The sequence below is a fragment of the Halichoerus grypus genome, chromosome 6, assembly GCF_964656455.1.
Source record: "Halichoerus grypus chromosome 6, mHalGry1.hap1.1, whole genome shotgun sequence".
In the NCBI taxonomy this organism is placed as follows: domain Eukaryota; kingdom Metazoa; phylum Chordata; class Mammalia; order Carnivora; family Phocidae; genus Halichoerus; species Halichoerus grypus.
Window position 1 is genome coordinate 98,678,883 of NC_135717.1, and position 19,115 is coordinate 98,697,997.

Genomic DNA, 19,115 nt, shown 5'->3' on the forward strand with positions numbered 1-19,115 from the left:
TGTTAGTTCATTGAAAATAAAGATCATGTTGAATTTCTTATAGAAGGTACTTAGTAATGTTTTATATATATTATATCTACTCATATTTGTTAAATTTTGTATCTTTTTAGAGTATCTTAAAGACAAAGACTATTTTTAACTTGAACTTTAAAAAGTTCAAAGGCCCATATATCATGCATGCCCCTTAGATCACTACAATATTTCTGAAGGTGATTATCATCTTTTTAAAAAAACAACATTTCTCATAAATGTGTGACAACTACGCTTTTCTAAAAAATTTCTAAGATATATAAATTGGGAAGACAATATTACCCAATACCTATAATTTTATTGTATTATTATTATTACACATTTAAATTAACTAAAAATATGGTATTAAGAGCCCCCTAGTGGCAAAGTTCTTAATAGACCTATGGAAAAAAAGATAATATGGATCATCTTCTAAGTCTAAGAGATTTAATTTTTTTAACAAGGTGCTAAATACTTGTTATTTGTGATCATATCACGTATCACATACAACTCGGATATTCTGGGTAATTCCTGCATTATTTTACTAATAATTTGTCTTGCAATCAGCCTCCAAATTCATTAAAAAGGGGAAATATATTTATATTAAAATATGCCAACCTAAAATTTTAAAGGTAAGCAGTTTACCCTAAATGAAAAAAGAAAGTTGTAAAAATAAAGAAGTCTCTTCCTGTAAAGCCAAAATATACTAAGTTTTCCTACTGATGTTACAGGTAGTCCCTAATACACACATACACTTAAACTCATGTACACAGACATATACAAGTTAAATTTCATGAAATTTACATGCCAATTAAAAAAATTTAGAATACCCTTGCCAAACAAGACAATGTTGTGGCTGACATTTAGGGTTATGATAGTCCCTATACTGCTGTGATTATATAGGAATACAAACCTAATTGCCCTTCATATATATTGCTTCAAATTCATTCTGAGTTCCAAATGGACTGCAAGGGGCACACTTCCGGAGGCGTTGTGGTGGAAGTGAAGCCTCCCTATCACCACTTTTACTACGTCAGATCACTACAGGGATCAGAACTGCTGAGGACAGGGTCCCAAGAATCTCTACCGACAAGCTTGAAGATTCCCTAAACATAGTGTAAGTGGTTCCCAGCACACTCAACTGTAATTGAAAGGGTCTTAAGCATCTCTAATACAGAATAACTTAAATGTGGATAGTGCTGATTCCTTGATATGGGTGGCTGTTCTTTTATGTAGGTTGTTCACAACAAATCAGACTTAAGTCAGGGCCTACTTTTAATCACTTAACCATACATTCATTCACAAATAAACGTTCTTTGAGCCCCTATCATGTACCAGGCCCTGTGCTTATAGTAAATACAAACTCTGTCAAGATATTCTTGTCCTCAAGATCATAATTATTGTTTAAGGTTAAGAATTCTGATAATTAAACAGAATAAGAATGGAGTAGAGACATCTAATTTAGCCTGAAGGGGAAAACTCTATGGAGGTAAAATTTAAGGTTAAGTCTTTAAAGACAAAGAGAAGTTAGGTGCAGTTGACAAGGATGATGGGTGGAAGAGAATTTCACAATGACAAAATAGCAAATGGGACATCACAGAGTCTTATGAACTTTCTCCCTTTAAAATAAAAAAAGGAAATATATTGTTTCATTTTCTATTAGAAAAGTAATGTGTGAAAAAAAAGAAAAGTGTGTTCAGGACTTGCTTATTGAAAATGCAAACAATACAGAAGAGTAAAGAAATTTTTAAAATCACTGATAATATAGAATCATCTCACCTTTCTCATACTCCCTACACCTGACCACCAAAATAGCCACTGTTTGGTGACAAGGCTTCCAGATTTTTTTCTATGCATTAACGAGTAACAAAAATCCCCTCACAAAACAGAATCCTATGGCTAATACCGTTTTGTAACTTGAATAAGTATCTTAACAATACATTTTTGGTATCTTTCTATATAAAAGTATATAGATTCCAGTTCAAGATGGTGATGTAGGAGGATCTTGAAGTGATGTAGGAGGATCTTGAACCCACCTCCTCCCACAGACACATCAAAACTACAGCTACATATGGAACAGTTTCCTCTGGGGCCAGGCGGGGAGTGGGGAGCCCAAAACTAGCTGAGTGACTCCCACACATTGGGTGAATGAGAAAAAACCCACATCAAAGTGGGTAGGAAAGGCTGAGATACAATCTTGCCATGAATCCCACCTCCCTGCAGTGACCCACAATCAGGAGGGAATACATAAACACCATCTTCTCTCTGAGGACTGAAGCATTTGAACCCCCTATCTAGCACCCTAACTTTTAAAACCTGCAATTGAGAGACCAGCCCCTAAAATACCTAGCTTTGACAGCCGGTGGGGCTTGTGTCCACAAAACCCACAAGGCTATAGCAAGCTGAGAAAGAGTTAAAAGGTTCCTGTGCACGACTTACCATCCGCAGGGCCTAGTGCAGAAGCTGCTGGCTGAAAATCATCCTTTCTGTGAAAGAGGCTTATTTGCTTATCTTAAAGTACAGGCCTGAGGGCCAGGCATCTAATTTAACGCACATCTAGGGGCCTACTGAATTCCTCTTCAAAAACAGAAGCCAGTGGGCACTATCTCTGTGTTCTCCCTCTGTCCAATCTGCTCCAGATTCCAGTATCTCCCAGAAAGGAGCTTGTAACCTTTTTCTGCGTGTGATTTTTGCAGCTGCCTCCCAAAGGGACACCTTTAGATTGCCTGGCTCTGGTGACCAGCAGGGCTCACATACAAGAGTCCCATAGGGCTATAACAAATATAGAAAGGGTTCTTAACTGGCCACCATCCCCAGGGCACAGCAGAGAGGCAAAAGACCCAGGAGCTTAGTCTTTTTGTGAAAGAGGCTTATTAACTTATCTAAATAGCTGTGGCCTGAGGGGCAGGCTCCTAATTAAAAACACATCTAAGGGCCAACTGTAATCCTCCCCAGAGACTGCAATGGGGGGTCTCTCTGACCCGCACACCCCCCCCCCAGGCTCTAGAGCACCAGTATTTAGCAGAGGGGAGTTAGTACACGCGCCTGGTGCCCTAGTTCCCCGGTTTTTGTGGCTGCTGCCCAGGGGACACCTCCTGATTGCCTGGGGATGGTGGCCAATGGGGCTTGTATTCATAAGTGCAACAAAACAGTTGCAAAGAAAGAAACAGTCTTAACTGGCTATCACCCCAGGGCTTAGCTCAGAGGGAGCAAACAAAAATATCCTTCTTCCAGTAGTCCCCTGAAAGATGTATATTTGCATACTTTAAAAGCTGCTGCCCGAGGCGCCTGGGTGGCTCAGTCATTAAGTGTCTGCCTTCAGCTCAGGTCGTGATCCCAGGGTCCTGGGATCGAGCCCCGCATCGGGCTCCCTGCTCAGCGGGAAGCCTGCTTCTCCCTCTCCCACTCCCCCCGCTTGTGTTCCCTCTCTCGCTGTGTCTCTCTCTGTCAAATAAATAAATAAAAAATCTAAAAAAAAAAAAAAAAAAAAAAAAAAAAAGCTGCTGCCCGAAGGCCTGGGTTCCAATTAGCCTAAACCTAGGTTGCTGACTGAGACTTTGGGAAACTCAACTACTGAGAGCCACCAAAAATAAAGTAGGCTGCTTTGGACAATCACAAAAGATCAAGAGACAATGAAGAGCTAGGGCAGGGTTGAATGATACATTTTATCTGCTACATGAGGCCACTCCAAGACTGGGAAAGGTGGCTGTTTAATGTACAGAAACCAACACAGAGAGTCAAGTAAAATGAAGAAACAAAGGAATATATTCTAAAGGAAAGAACAAGATAAAACCTCAGAAAAGACCTTACTGAACTGAAGATAAGTGGTTTATCTGATAAAGGTTCAAAACCATGGTCATAAAGATACTCACCACGATGAAAAGAAGGGATGAACAAAGTGAGATTTTCAACGAAGAGATAGAAAAATATAAGAGTGTAATAGAGCTAAAGAATACAATAAATGAACTGAAAAATACAATTAATAAACTCAAAGACAGGGCAGTGGGATTCATCCAATCAGAGCCGAGAAAGAGAGAGAAACTGTGGAGATAGCTTTAGAGACTTACAAACATTACACAGACCAACATTCACATTATAGGGGTCCCAGAAGAAGAGAGAAGGGGGTAAAAAACTTATTTGAAGAAAGAATGACTGGAAACTTCCTTGACCCTGCGGAAGAAAACAGACATCCAGATCCAGGAAGCCCAGAAAGTTCCAAAAAAGATGAACCCAAAGAGACCCACACCAAGACACATTATAATTAAAGTGTCAAAAGTAAAAGACAAGGAGAGAATCTGAAAAGCAACAAGAGAAAAATATTTCATGACATAAAAGGTAGTCCCCATAAAACAGTGAGCAGATTTTTTTCAGCAGAAAGTTTGCAGTCCAGAAGAGAGTGTCACAATTTACTGTGCTTAAAAAAAAAAAAAAAAAAACCTGCCACAATGATAACTGGCAAAGTTATCATTCAGAACTGGAGGAGAGATAAAGAGCTTTCCAGACAAGCAAAAGGTAAGAGTTCATCACCACTAGACCAGCCTTATAAGAAATGTTAAAATGCCTTCTTCAAACTGAAACAAGAGGGTATTAATTAATAACAGGTAAAAACAAGAAAGTAGAAGTCTCACTGGTAAAGGTAAATATATAGTAAAATTCAGAATAATTAATGTGGTAAAGATGGTGAGTCATTTTCTCATAAAGCCACTATAAAGGTCAAAATAGAAAAGTAGTAAAAGTAACTATGACTACAATAATTTGTCAAGGAATACACAAGATAAAAAGATGTAATTGGTGAGAATCAAAACCATCAAACATGGTGGGAGTAAAAATATAGACCTCAAGAATGTGTTCAAACTTAAATTGTTATCAACTTAAAATAGACTGTTATAAATATGTTGTTTTATGTAAGCCTCACAGTATCCACAAAGCACAGAACTTATTATAGACACACAAAGATTAAAGAGAAAAGAATCGAAGCATACCACCACAAATCAAGGAATCAATCAAAAGGAAGAGAGCAAGAAAAGAAGAACGAACAGAGGACTTACAAAATTACTAGAAGACAACGAACAAAATGTCAATTAAGTAAATACTTACCAATAATTATTTCAAATGTAAACCAGCTAAATTCTCCAATCAAAAGACATAGAGTGGCTAAATCATAAAAAAAGAAGACCTATCCATAGGCTGCCTAAAAGAGATTCACTTCAGATGTAAAGACACACACACACTGTGTGAAGGGATGGAAAAAAATACTCCATGCAAACCGAAACCAAAAGAAAGATAAGGTAGCTGCACTTTTATCAGACAAAGACTTTAAGATAAAGACTAATAAGAGATAAAAGTCATTACATAATGATAAAGGGGTCAATCTAACATGAACATATAACATAAATATTTATGTACCCAACATAGGAGCACCTAAATATAGAAAGCAATTATTAACAGATCTAAAGGGAGAAATAGACAGCAATACAATAATAGTAGGGGGCTTTAATACCCCACTTTCATCAATTATTAGATCATTCAGACAGAAACCAATAAGGAAACACTGGCCTTAAATAATATGTTAGACCAGATGGACTTAACAGACATATACAGGCCATTCCATCCAAATGCAACAGAATACACACTCTTCTCAAGTGCACATGGAACATTCTCCAAGATAGAGCATATGTTAGACCACAAAATAAGTCTTAATAAAATTAAGAAAACTGATATCATATCAAGCATCTTCTCCAACCACAATGTTATGAAACTAGAAATCAATTACAAGAAGAAAACTGGAAAATTCACAAATATGTGGTGATTAAACAACAAGCTACTGAACAACCAATGGGTCAAAGAAGAAATCAATAGAGAAATTAAAAAAAAATACCTTGAGACAAATAAAAATAGAAACACAACATACTAAAACCTAAGGGATGCAACAAGAGGGGTTGTAAAAGAAAAGTTCATAGCAATAAATGCCTGTATCGAGAAACAAGAAAGATTCCAAATAAACAACCTAACTTTATACCTCAAAGAACTAGAAAAGGAACAAATGAAGCCTAAAATTAGAAGTAAATAACAAAGACCAGAACATAAATAAATGAAGTTGAGACTAAGAAAACAACAGAAAAGATCAATAAAAGAGCTATTTTTTAAAAAGATAAACAAAATCGACAAAACTTCAGCTAGATTCACCAAGAAAGAAATAAATAAAATCAGAACTGAAAGAGGAGACATTACAACTGATACCACAGAAATACAAAGGATCATAAGAGACTACTCTGAACAATTACACACTAACAAAATATACAAACCCAGAAGAAATGGATATTCCTAGAAACATACAACCTGCCAAGACTGAATCTTGAAGAAACAGAAAATCTGAACAGATCAATTGCTAGTAAGGAAATTGAATAAGTAATCAAAAACCTCCTAACAAACAAAAATCCAGGACCAGATGGCTTCACTGATGAATTCTACCAAATATTTAAAGAATAATTAATTCTAATCCTTCTCAAAGTCTTTCAAACAATGGAATAAAATGGAACATTTCCAAACTCATTTTACAAGACCAGCATTACCCTGATACTAAAACCAGACAAGAACACCACAAGAAAATTATAGGCCAATATTCCTGATAAACATAGCTGCAAAATCCTCAACAAAATATTAGCAAAGTGAATTCAACAATACATTAAAAGGGTCATACACTATGATTAAGTAGGATATATTATAGGGATACAAGAATGGTTCATATCCAGAAATCAATCAATGTGATATAGCACACTAACAAAAATGAAGGATAAAAATCATATGATTATCTTAGTAGATGCTGAAAAAGCATTTGGGAAAATTCAACAGCCATTTTTGAAAAAAACTCTCAACAAAGTAGGTATAGAGTGAATGTACCTTAACATAATGAAGACCATATATGACAAGCTCCCAACCATCATACCCAACACTGAAAAGTTGAAAGCTTTTCCTCTAAGATCAAGACAAAGATGCTCTCACCGCTTTTATTCAACATAGTATTGGAAGCCCTAGCTAGGGCAATTAGTCAAGCAAAAGAACAAGTAAAAATGCCACTATTTGCAGATGACATGATATTATATATAGAAAACACTAAGGACTACACCAAAAACCTGTTAGAACTTATCAACAAATTCAGTAAAGTTGCAGGATACAAACTCAACATACAAATATCAGTTGCATTTCTATACACTAAAAACAAACTATCAGAGAAATCAAGAAAACAATCCAATTATAATTCTATCAAAAAGAATAAAATACCAGGAATAAATTTAACCAAGTAAAAGACCCATATACTGAAAACTATAAAACACTGATAAAAGAAATTAAAAACACAAATAAATGGAAAGATCTTCTATGCTCATGGATTGAAAGAATTAATATTGTTAAAAAGTCCATACTACCCAAAGCAATCTGCAGATTCAGTGTGATTCCTATCAAAATTCCAATAACATTTTTTACAGAAATAGAACAAATGATCCTAAAATTTGTATGGAACCACAAAAGACCCTGAATAGCCAAGGCAATCCTGAGAAAGAAGAACAAAGCTGAGGCATTGCATGTCCTGATCTAAAATTATATTACAAAGCTATAGTAATCAAAACAGTATTATATTGGCATAAAACAAACACATATGTCAATGGAACAGATTACAGAGCCCAGAAATAAACCCATCCATGCCTGGTCAATTAATTTATGAAAAGGACCTGAGAGGGGCGCCTGGGTGGCTCAGTTGTTAAGCGTCTGCCTTCAGCTCAGGTCATGATCCTGGGGTCCTGGGTTCGAACCCGGCATCAGGCTCCCTGCTTGGCTGGGAGTCTGCTTCTCCCTCTCCCACTCCCCCTGCTTGTGTTCCCTCTCTCGCTGTGTCTCTCTCTGTCAAATAAATAAAATAAATAAAATCTTTAAAAAAAAAAAAAAAAAAAAGGACCTGAGAATATGCTATGAGAGAAGACCAGTTTCTTCAATAAATGGTGCTGGGAAAACTGGACAGCCATATGTAAAAGAATAAAACTGGAACACTTTATTATTTTTTAAAAGATTTTATTTATTTATTTGACAGAGAGAGACATAGTGAGAGAGGGAACACAAGCAGGGGGAGTAGAAGAGGGAGAAGCAGGCTTCCTGCAGAGCAGGGAGCCCGATGCAGGGCTCGATCCCAGGACCCTGGTATCATGACCTGAGCCAAAGGCAGACACTTAACGACTGAGCCACCCAGGCGTCCCAAAACTGGAACACTTTACATCATACACAAAAATTATCTCAAAATAGGGCGCCTGGGTGGCTCAGTTGGTTAAGCGACCGCCTTCGGCTCAGGTCATGATTCTGGAGTCCCTGGATTGAGTCCCACATCGGGCTCCCTGCTTGGCAGGGAGTCTGCTTCTCCCTCTGACCCTCCCCCCTCTCATGTGCGCTCTCTCTCACTCTCTCTCAAATAAATAAATAAAATCCTTAAAAAAAATTATCTCAAAATGGATTAAAGACTTCAACGTAAAACCTAAAACCATAAAACTCCTAGAAGAAAGCATAGGTGGTAAACTCCTTGACATTAGTCTTGGTGACCAAAAACAAAGGCAACAAAAGCAAATATGAATAAGTGGAATTACATCAAACTAAAAAGCTTCTGTAGAACAGAAGAAACAATCAACAACATGAAAAGGCAACCTACCAAATGGAAGAAAATATTTGCAAATCATATATTTGATAAGGGGTTACTATCCAAAATATATAAAGAATCTACATAACTCAATAGTAAAAAACAATCCAATATAAAAATGGGCAGAGGATCTGAGTAGACATTTTTCCAAAGAAGACAATTAGGTACATGAAACAGGCCAACAGGTACATGAAAAGGTACTCAACATCACCAATCATCAGAGAAATGCAAATCAAAACCATAATGAGATATCACCTCTTACCAGTTAGGATAGCTATTTTCAAAAAGATAATAACAAGGGTTGGCAAGGAAGTAGAGGAAAAGGAACTCTTGTGCACTATTGGTGAGAATGTAAATTGGTGCAGCCACTATGGAGAATAGTCTGGAGCTTCCTCAAAATAATTAAAAATAGAACTACCATATGATCCAGTAATTCCACTCTTGGGTATGTATCCAAAGGAAATAAAAACACTAACTTGAAAAGATATATGCACCTCCATGTTCACTACAGCATTATTTATAGTAGTTAAGACATAGATGCAATGTTAAGTGTTCACTGATGGATGAATGGATAAAGAAAACATGGTATATATACACAAATGAATATTAAGCCAAAAAAAAAAAAAAGGAAATCTTGCCATTTGTGACAACATGGATGGACCTTGAAGGCATTATGTGAAATAAGTCAAAGAAAAACAAATATTAGATGATCTCACTTATATGTGGAAGCTAAACAAAAACAAAAACGAAGTCAAACACAGAGAAGAGATTGGCAGTTACCAGAGATGGGGGGGGGGGGAAGTAAAATGGGTGAAGATGGCTAAAAGGTAAAAAAACTCCAGGTATAAAATAAGTCCTGGGGATGTAATGTACAGCATGGTGATTGTAACTAATAATACTGTACTGTATATTTGAAAGTTGCTAAGAGAGATCTTAAAAGTTCTCATCACAGGAAGAAAATATTTGTAACTATGTGTGATGATGGATGTTAACTAGACTTATTGTGGTAATTATTTCATAGTAAAGATATTAAATGATTATGTCGTACACCTGAAACTAATAGGTATGTCAATTTTATTTCAATAATTTAAAATTTAAAAAAATAAAAATAAAAATAAAAATTTAAAATTTAAAAGAAGTATATAAAATCTATATCATTTTGAATGGCTACTAATATTTGACTGTTGACTATTTGATAATCACTCTGTGGACTATATTTGCTACTGTAAAAATATCTTAATAAACATGTAGCACATTTTTATTTACTTGTCCTATTATTTCATAATAAATTACTAAAATTAAAATGGGTACATTTACATAGTACCAAACTGCACTTCAGAAAGATTGTACAAATTTACATTTCTAACAACAGTAAGTGAAAATGCCTTCTCCCCCTCATGCTCAACCTAAGAAGACAGGGTATAATGTTGCTTCTAATTTGATCACTTACTTGATTCTGTAGCTTTTCATTTTTTCATTGGCTAGTTGCACTTCTCCTTTCATCTGCCTACTCGGGTCCTTTGCCTAATTTTACATTAGGAAATTATCTTACCAATTTGTAAGAGCTCTTTATATTAAAATATTAATCCCTTGTTTTATATGTTTAGTTTTCTCATTTCATCATCTTTCAACTTTCTTCATAGAGAGGTTTATTTGGCTATACAAATGTTTGAATCCAGTCTCCTTTTATGGTCTTGATTTTAATGCACTGATAAGAAAGACCTTCTTGTAAAGATAATAAAATAACTTCCTATGTTCTCCTCATATATTTGTATCATTCTGAGTTTTGATTAGTTTGTTTTTATATTTAAAACTAATTTTTTTTAATCTGTAGAGTGAAATACAAATAAAAATTAATTTCAAATCCCAAGGCAATCATTATATTAAACCCATCCTTTCCCTTCTCAATTTCTGGAACTTCTTCTATACAGAATTTGAAACTCTTACTTCTTTCCATCCTTTCTTTTACTTCCCCCCCCCATAAATTCCATCAAATTATCTTTGTCCTCCTCTTTTGAGCTGTTGATTCTCTTTATATATCCAGTGATTTTTGCCCTCTGCAGGCTACTCACACTTAGAAAAGGTGGTTTACACTGTTCAGAATTGGTAGCAAGAGTAGGCCCAGCTGACCTTTGTTAAAATCTGCTCTCTCTCCTTTCCTACCCAGCATAGCACATCAAGGGCCTGGGGGATTCTTCACTCCAAGCAGTTCCTGCTCCCCGGGCCTGATCCCGCCCCACCAATCCTCCCTCAGCACAGGAGATGGCTTTTCCCTCCAGCCTTGGCACACTTAACCATTACTGTGGGATCCTTCTGCTTCTGTGGAGCTCATATAAACTTTCTCAGAATGCTGTGGGGTTTTTGGAAGGATGATAGAGCACACATGCATAAGCTTCTATACACACTGCCTGTTTGGTGTGATACGCGTTTTGGTTCCTGGAAAGTAGGGGCGCTAAGTGAATTAATGTTACTCATCTTTTGGGCAATTTTCTCTTTTGAAATCCCCCGATAGTAGAGTTTCCTCCAGCCACGTTTCCCTACCATTCACACAACTGTTGGTCAAGCTTCCCAGGCTATGGAGAAGTTTCATAAAATAAAATTATTTCTTCCATATCACTCATTGCCTACTGATCTTCACTCTGAGTTTCCTAGACTATTTAGTTGAGGACAGCTTCAATATTCCACGAAACATGCATTTTACCACTGGGTAGAATGCTTTTCCTGGGCGTACTTTTGTGGCATTATCAACATTAGCCATTGGCATACCTTTAGTTATCGTTATAAGTTGAAATTGTTCAATAAAGCATTAAATAATAATGGAAAAAACAGATGTAAACACATTGGTAAGAGCCATTTGAACTGAGGAAAGCTTAGTTTGGGGTACCTTTGAGCTCGCTAGTTGAGAGTAAAGGAAATAACTCCTTATTGTAATGAATGACAGACCTTGAAAAATCTGTAATTGCACTGTTCCGTATGACAGTGCATTTATAGGCTTATATTTTTAATATAAAATTATTTCCAACATTAACAGAACTATAATAAATTATCACTGCATAAGGCCATTTTAACAGACACGTGCATAAGAAAGAATTGTTAGCCATGTCAATTCAAGTAATCTATCAAATTATGTTTTCTAATTAAATATTTCATAATTTTCAAATAATGTGAAATTCTTGAATAAAATGTTGGTGTGTTTTCATTAAATATTAATTATAATCAAGGAACTTGAGGGGGGAGAAATTATCCAGTATTTTGAATCAGATCAAGGCCAAACATTTTTAGACACATTTTTCGTACAACGATTTTGTTACCTTGTTTTTAATTTGTTCTGTTTTCATGAATGTTCAACTACAAATCCTGTCTAATTTTAAGTTAATGGGTTTTCATTTTGTTTTTTACTGCATATTTAATTATTGTGAAGTCCAGGGCCCATTTACTCATTCCTTATTCCCCCCCCACCTTAGAAATCAGTATGTCCCTTCCACTCACATCTTATTAGTTAAAGCAAGTCTTAGTCATGCCTAACTTCAGGGGGGTGAGGAGAGCAATCATCCAGTGTGTTCAGAAAAGGCAGGAGAACTGTAAATATTGTTGAACTCTATCTAGTGAAACTACCATGCTACCTGAGAGGTAAAATCAATTTTTTTATTTTAAAAGCTATTGGATTGCTCAACGAATTCTTTTTTTAAGTGACAAATTTTTAAAGAGCAAATTATGTCCCACCTCTCTAAAGTATCAGCTATATACAGGTTTCTGGGTTCTCCTCCTCTACTCCTTTTAATTTTTACATGGTTGTAATCATACTCTAAATACTATTCTTTGTATTGGTCATTATGTCATATCCATTTTCTATATTGCTGAAGAATCTATAATTTTTTATTCTGGTGTAATATTTAAAATGGAATTTTTCAATTAAATATATTCTTAGATTATTTAATAATTCCTATTCTGATTTCAAATTTATATTCAATCCAATTCTTAACCCTTCCCTGTGTTTAAAGAAAATAAACCAAAAAAACAATACACATCATGTCTTAGGCACTTGGAGGAAAACCTGCTATTTCTGGTTCTTCTTAAAATGCAGATTGTTTATGGCCAAACAAAAAAGATGCTTAGTTCTGAAAAATTCTAAAGAGACAATTAATACTAACATAATAAGTAAGTAGCTTGAAAATCCCAGAAATAGAAAAGAGCAGAAAATGACTAAAGGAATATGATTATTAAATTACCCAAATATGTTATTATGTCTAAAGATGTTTTAAGTTTTAAGACAAGTTTTAAGTTTTAAGACAGGAGTACAATACTTTAAGAAAATCAATTGTACTTTACAAAATTCTTTCTTACAAAACCAAAAGCTAAGAAAGTAATGTAAGATAATCCTTCAGTTTGTGAAAGTATTTACCTCAAGTTTCCATATAATGGCAAGTTCCCTTAAGTGAGTTTGAAATACAAAAATAAAAATTAAATTTGCTTCAAAGTTGTTCAGGCATGTCCCTAAAATATAACTGAGCAATTCCTGTGCTGAACTTTAGGATGTTGAAGCAACAGGCTCAACTATGAATAGTGACTATTAACAGAAGGCAAGAAGAAAATATACACATTCAAAAATGAGCCATTGGCAAGAAAGTGGCTTTCAGACAACTTCTGGTTGTTTAGGAAAAAATCTTAAGAATGCTCCAAGGGAATCTAATAACACCTATTACACGAGGAAAAAATGTATATGTTTAAAAAATGTGTCCTACCATTTGTACTTCACTATCACCTTGTTCCTCAAATTTTGTTTCTTCTTCCTGAACTGAGTTAGACTCATTTTCTCGTTGTTTACCCTCTTCTTGGAGCTCTTTGCTGATTGCTGCTTCTTCATTCTTAACTTCATCCTTGACAAAGTGAGTTACTGTGGCAGTATGTTCTTGTAATGATGTTGGAACAGGGCGCAGTGGTGTGACATGGTCATAGTGTGTATGTAGGAGGCGTAGAGCAATGTCACTTGTTGCTAAAATCCTTGGAATTTCAAATCCAATTTGTGTTTCAGAGAATCTGACACTTTTGTACCTGTTAATAATTTTAACAAAAAGGATGAGATCCTAAAAAACTGAGTCTGTTGAGAATTTATACCTAAGCAGTATTTCTCTCCACTGGAATTTTGCCAAAGTTTGGAGTCCTGATGCATGCTTGCTTGCTTTGCAGCATTTGGACCCAGTTGCTAACGTAATCCTTCTTAAAACACTCTCTTGGGATCTATGACCCCATACTCTTCTCTTCCATCTCTGGCAGGTCCTTCTCTGTTTCCTCTGTATGGCCTTTTTCCTACTGTCCCTTAAATGTTGACATTATTCCACTCTCTATCCAGGCCCTCTTTCTTCTTCCCTCTACACAGTCTCCTTGGATATTATTTTGATGCCTGAATCATAACTTATGTTATCAGTTTTCAACACGAGTTCTATGTTTCCTGGGATGGGTTGGCGGGGGAAGAGGCATCCCTGAATGGGTTTTAAGAAGTCCAAAAATGCCCTTACCTATGATGAGTATATATAATAAGTTCGTAAGAGTCTATGATTCCCCAAGAGTTAAAAACTACTGATCTATATGATGTCTCCTCAAAATAGATCTCCAACTCAGATTTTTTTTAATGCCTTCAGACATTTGTACTTTGATATTTCTTAAGTATTTCAAACTGAACAGGTCCAACGTTGAACTCATCATCCCTGCAACCCCCCTCACTATCACTCTCAAATAAAACAAAACTTGTTTCTGCCTCTACTATTCACTCTATTAGTAAAAACACACCATCTAATTCTCTTCTTAAATCTGAGCAGCTAATACAGGGCTATTCATTTTACTTCTTTTAAAATTATACAGATTAATTTTTTACTCTTCTATATGTAACACATTTTACAATGAAAAGGGTTATATTATTATATTGTCTCATTAGATTTAAATGACAGAGTATTTTACAGCAAATATAACTTGGAAAATATTTTGTCCCTTCCTGTTACTAAATATCAAAATTAAACTCCAATTCTTTCCATTGTCATATGACCAGTCTTTTCAGAGCTGGGACCAGAACCTAGGCCTCCTTTTACTTTGATAATTTTTCCCTAAAACTCACTGCCATACTAACTCAATTAATTTGAAATACTGAAGATTAAACAGAAGAAGTGATCATGAATTTATCATCATCACTATCATTTCTCAGAAAGATGTTATTAGCTGAAAATAACTTGCCTAAGGTAGACAAATAGCAGGTTTGTGATTCAAAGCCCAGTTGGCTGACTTCCTAACATAGGTTTCTTCCCAAGTATACCATCCTAGTATACAACAGGCATCTGCCTGGTCATCATGATGTGACTCCCAATGTCTTTTGACCTATAGTATCACCCACAGGAATACCTTGGATTCTTCTTGAGGTTTGCCCACACATACAGAGTTACATTTTCATCTTGAATGACTTTTTCCATATTTCCACTGTCCAGATCTGCTAATGTACTAGCTTGCTATAAGAGAAAAAAGAAAACATTATAAAAGATGAGAGGCCTCATAAGCTATGCAACTTAGAGGAGTTATTTCATCACTCAGGTGTTAGATTCGTTACTTAAAAAGAGTAATTTGGGTAAAAGTATCAAAATAACAAAAAATTGTTTTAAAAAATTCTCTTAATGATATAAATGTATTTAACCTAATTAAATGTGCTTCACCTTTCCACTCAGTTTCTCTTACTGTGTCTAAGGATTAAAGTTGCTCCTATATTCCCAGGATTACTATTATATTACCCTTCTCAATTTTAACATTATCATGATTTTAACTATTCACATGCTTCTTTACCTGTACCTTATTAAAATGTAGATCATGCTACTACAAAAGTTAGTCTATTTCTGAATATCATCAAGTTTAGAAAACAAAATATCCAGTTTATGAAATCCAGATGGGTCATGTTTTACTAGTCCAATACTTGATATCCAACATTAAACACAATTTAAGGATGTTCTTAAGAATGTTTTAATAAAGACTAATATAGCTTGATGCATATTAACTCTCTTAAATGGCTTAACTAAGTCAATATTGTATGTATTTAGTTGCCGTAATATAAAAACTTATAAGTATTGGAGATTGAATTTATTGTACATTTTTAAAAAGCAATTGATCCCCCACACTTTTTTCCCCCTGTGACATTCACTTTGGAAGTGTTCAGAATAGTTGTCTTATAGAACTGTTCCACATTGTGAATTTATCTAATTCCTCATGGTATTGTTTAACTTGCTCTTCTATCCCCTTTATTTCTTGAAAGTTAGGTCTAGGTAGGCTTAATTATTTTCAGCAAGAAGGCATTGTAGGTTATGTTGTATTCTATATGTTGCATCCTATCAGGAGGCATATGATGTCCCACTATTAACAATGTGGACTTGATCACTTGGTTAAGGTGATAAGTACCCATATCTCCCAGTTGTGAAGTATACTTTTCCCCAATCAGTAAGTAATCTGTGGTCTAATACTTTAGCACTATGAGAATCATGTGTTCCTCAACAACTTTCCACCTAATTATTTAAGTGAAAATGATCCTTATCATTTATTACATTGAGGATTAAAAAATGGTGATTTTCTAACTGACAATTCCTTCTACATTTATCAGATGGCATTCTTCTATAAAGAACTGTTCTTTCCCTCCACCCCCCCTTTCCCCCTTCCTTTTTTGGAGTATCACTTTAGACCCACGGATTTTTATTTATTCAATGGTCTATAATCAATTATAATTATTCTTTATGATATTCAAATTATTCCAAATTTGACCAGTGGGAGCCCCTTTAAGCTAGTTCTCTCCCTTTGGATACGACTCCATTACTCTCTGAGCATTTATTTGCTTTCTAGCACAAGATAACTCAACCTCATCTTTCACTTACCCTGCTCCAGACCTGGAATTGGCTGTTTACCCCAACTAGACCTGGTTCCATTTTTATGGATTAAAAAGAAATCTGGTTCATACTGATATTTCCATTTCAAATTTAACATTACAGTATTTTTTCTAATCTTTTCTTTTACATACTGTATCTTTTTCTCTTAAAATAATCTTGATTACTAAAAATTGTAATACATTTCCTTGCTTTTCTTACAATATAAATAAAATAGTTCCAAAATTACATTATGAATATTACTACTAACAATAAATTTAGTGAAGTTTAAGCCTTCTTTGCAGTTCTTTTTGTAATTAGAACATATTCTACCAAGGCTATACAGAGACCAAAATAAACCAAAAGATAAAATAGACAAAAAAAAAAAAGTGTGACTTTAGGTTGTTTTCTGATTTAAAGAGCAAAATAAAACAAAAACAGCCATAGAAGACATTCATGGGATAGAATATTAGCCAAAATTTAAATATGGACTGGACATTAGATTATGGAATTATTACTTTCTAAGGTATAATAATGATTTTACAGTTATATGGATATTATCATTAATGACAAGGTATTTGGGGAAAATAGAGTGACTACCAATAATTACGATCTTTGTCGATTTATCTAGAGTAGGGAATGTTTAACATATAAAGTTTTGTGAATTTATTTTCATAGTGATCCTACTAAACCTTAGCAAGTATAAGAAAAAAAGGGGGGCCTGGGTGGTTCAGTCAGGTAAGCATCTGCCTTTGGCTCCGGTCATGATCTCAGGGTCCTGGGATTGAGCCCCACATTGGACTCTCAGTGAGGAGTCTGCTTCCCCCTCTCACTCTCCCTCTGTGCTCTCCCCTCTCTCAAATAAATAAATAAAATCTTAAAGAAAAACTAGACTTTAACTATATTGATTATGTTTTTTTTTTTTTAGAAATATTTACGACTGTTAAATCTGGATAAATATATGTGCTTCAAATTATTCTACTGACTTATCCATAGCCTTTTAATTAAAAAGATACTGGGTTTTTTTATCATATAGTGTAAAATTTTAACACTTAAAAAAGTTAATCATAAGTTATAAGCAAAAAAAATCACACTTACTCTGAGAAGTATTTCTGTGGCTACGTTAAACTTAAGATGAAGGAGCTCCTGCAGTTCTAGAATTGATCCTTGGTACTGTATTATATTTTTATCTTCCAAATCATATGGTGGTGTTTCCAATAAAATTAATTTCAATTTATCAATTAACTATAAAATAAAAACAATGTAAAAACTTACTATAAAAATAATCTTCTGACAAAAAGTCAAAGAAAAAGTGAAAAGGGGATGTTCTATCACTTTTGAATTGAGGCACACATCATATCACCAGTAAAACATATAAAAATCCTTTCTTATATTTATTGTATTATTTAAGATCATGGAAAAATTAAATATTTTCTCCAGAAATTCCATTATAAGAATTCCCAACTATCTGTAACAGAGCTTTCATTAGCAAGTTAATAGAACAGGGACAGCTTGGATACCTAAGACTATGGAACAGTAGAAATAATGATATAACAACAATGAGGAGGAGGAGGAGGACATGAAGAGAGTTACTAATATATACTGAATGTTTATGTAGGAGTCCAGGGCAGGCCACCCCCAAATGAACCACAAAGGCACAATACTGATCATTTTGAACTGAAGCTACTTGAGAATTAACTGGTACAAAGACACACCCTCCTCTGTCCTCCTGAAAGCAGGAAACATATCTCCCATATGAAAAATACCCTCCCTGTACTAAGAAAAGACATCTTTATCACCACAGACATGGACTTTCAAGTAGAGAAAACTGTGGAAATAAACCTTGTTACTTTTTTACTAATCTACTTGGCCCAAATTCCTCTTAAAATTCCTTACTGATTCAAGCTCACAAACACCTGTTTTCCTTATCCTGTAAATTCCTCACCAATCTATTGTTTCTTTGTCTAAAATTTGCCTGCCTTGGTCATTTCTTTGGGTCTCAATTTCATTATTGGGTCTTCATGTGCACGTAATAAAATTGTCTTTTTTCTCCTATTTTCCTGTCTCATATGAATTGAATTCTCAGTCCAGCTGAAAGACCTTGAAGGGTAGAAGAATTTTCTCTCTCCTACACTTACTATGTGCCAGGAACTGTTCTAAATGTTTATACGTTTTAATTCATTCTATCTTCATCATAACTCTATGAGCTAGATACTGTTATTGTGTCTGTTTTTACAGATAAGGAAACCGAAGTAAGGAGTTTGGAAGACCCGACCCCATCCTAACAAATAAAAAGCTCAAAAGACTGAAAAATCAACAACTGTTCTTTAATCCACAAGAGAGGAGGAGATAGGGCAAACATCTGCCCTCAAGATTGGAGAGATCTATATTCAGGAGCAAAAGCCACTGCAGAAAACAGTGCCAAGTAAGAACATCTGAATTGTAAATGACAAATTATTGAGACTCAGTGTAGACAACTCTTGAGAGTTAAAAACTCCAGGAGAATACAGTCATGGAACAAGAGGGCCCAACATATTGTTAGATTT

At 34.9% G+C, this 19,115-nt stretch overlaps 1 protein-coding gene across 5 annotated transcripts in view; it reads right to left on the bottom strand.

Moving 5' to 3' along the window:
• DNAI7 (dynein axonemal intermediate chain 7) overlaps positions 1–19,115 on the bottom strand; it is a 63,853-nt gene that overhangs the window by 18,975 nt on the left and 25,763 nt on the right. For 4 of the 5 annotated variants that reach the window (XM_036109640.2, XM_036109636.2, XM_036109638.2 and 1 more), the window contains 3 exons: positions 17,668–17,814; positions 15,077–15,180; positions 13,429–13,738 (listed from right to left, as the gene is read on the bottom strand). In XM_036109640.2, coding sequence (XP_035965533.1) covers positions 13,429–13,738; positions 15,077–15,180; positions 17,668–17,814 — 561 coding nt within the window. The remainder of the gene's footprint in view (positions 1–13,428; positions 13,739–15,076; positions 15,181–17,667; positions 17,815–19,115) is intronic. The other variant, XM_036109639.2, reaches the window with a different exon arrangement.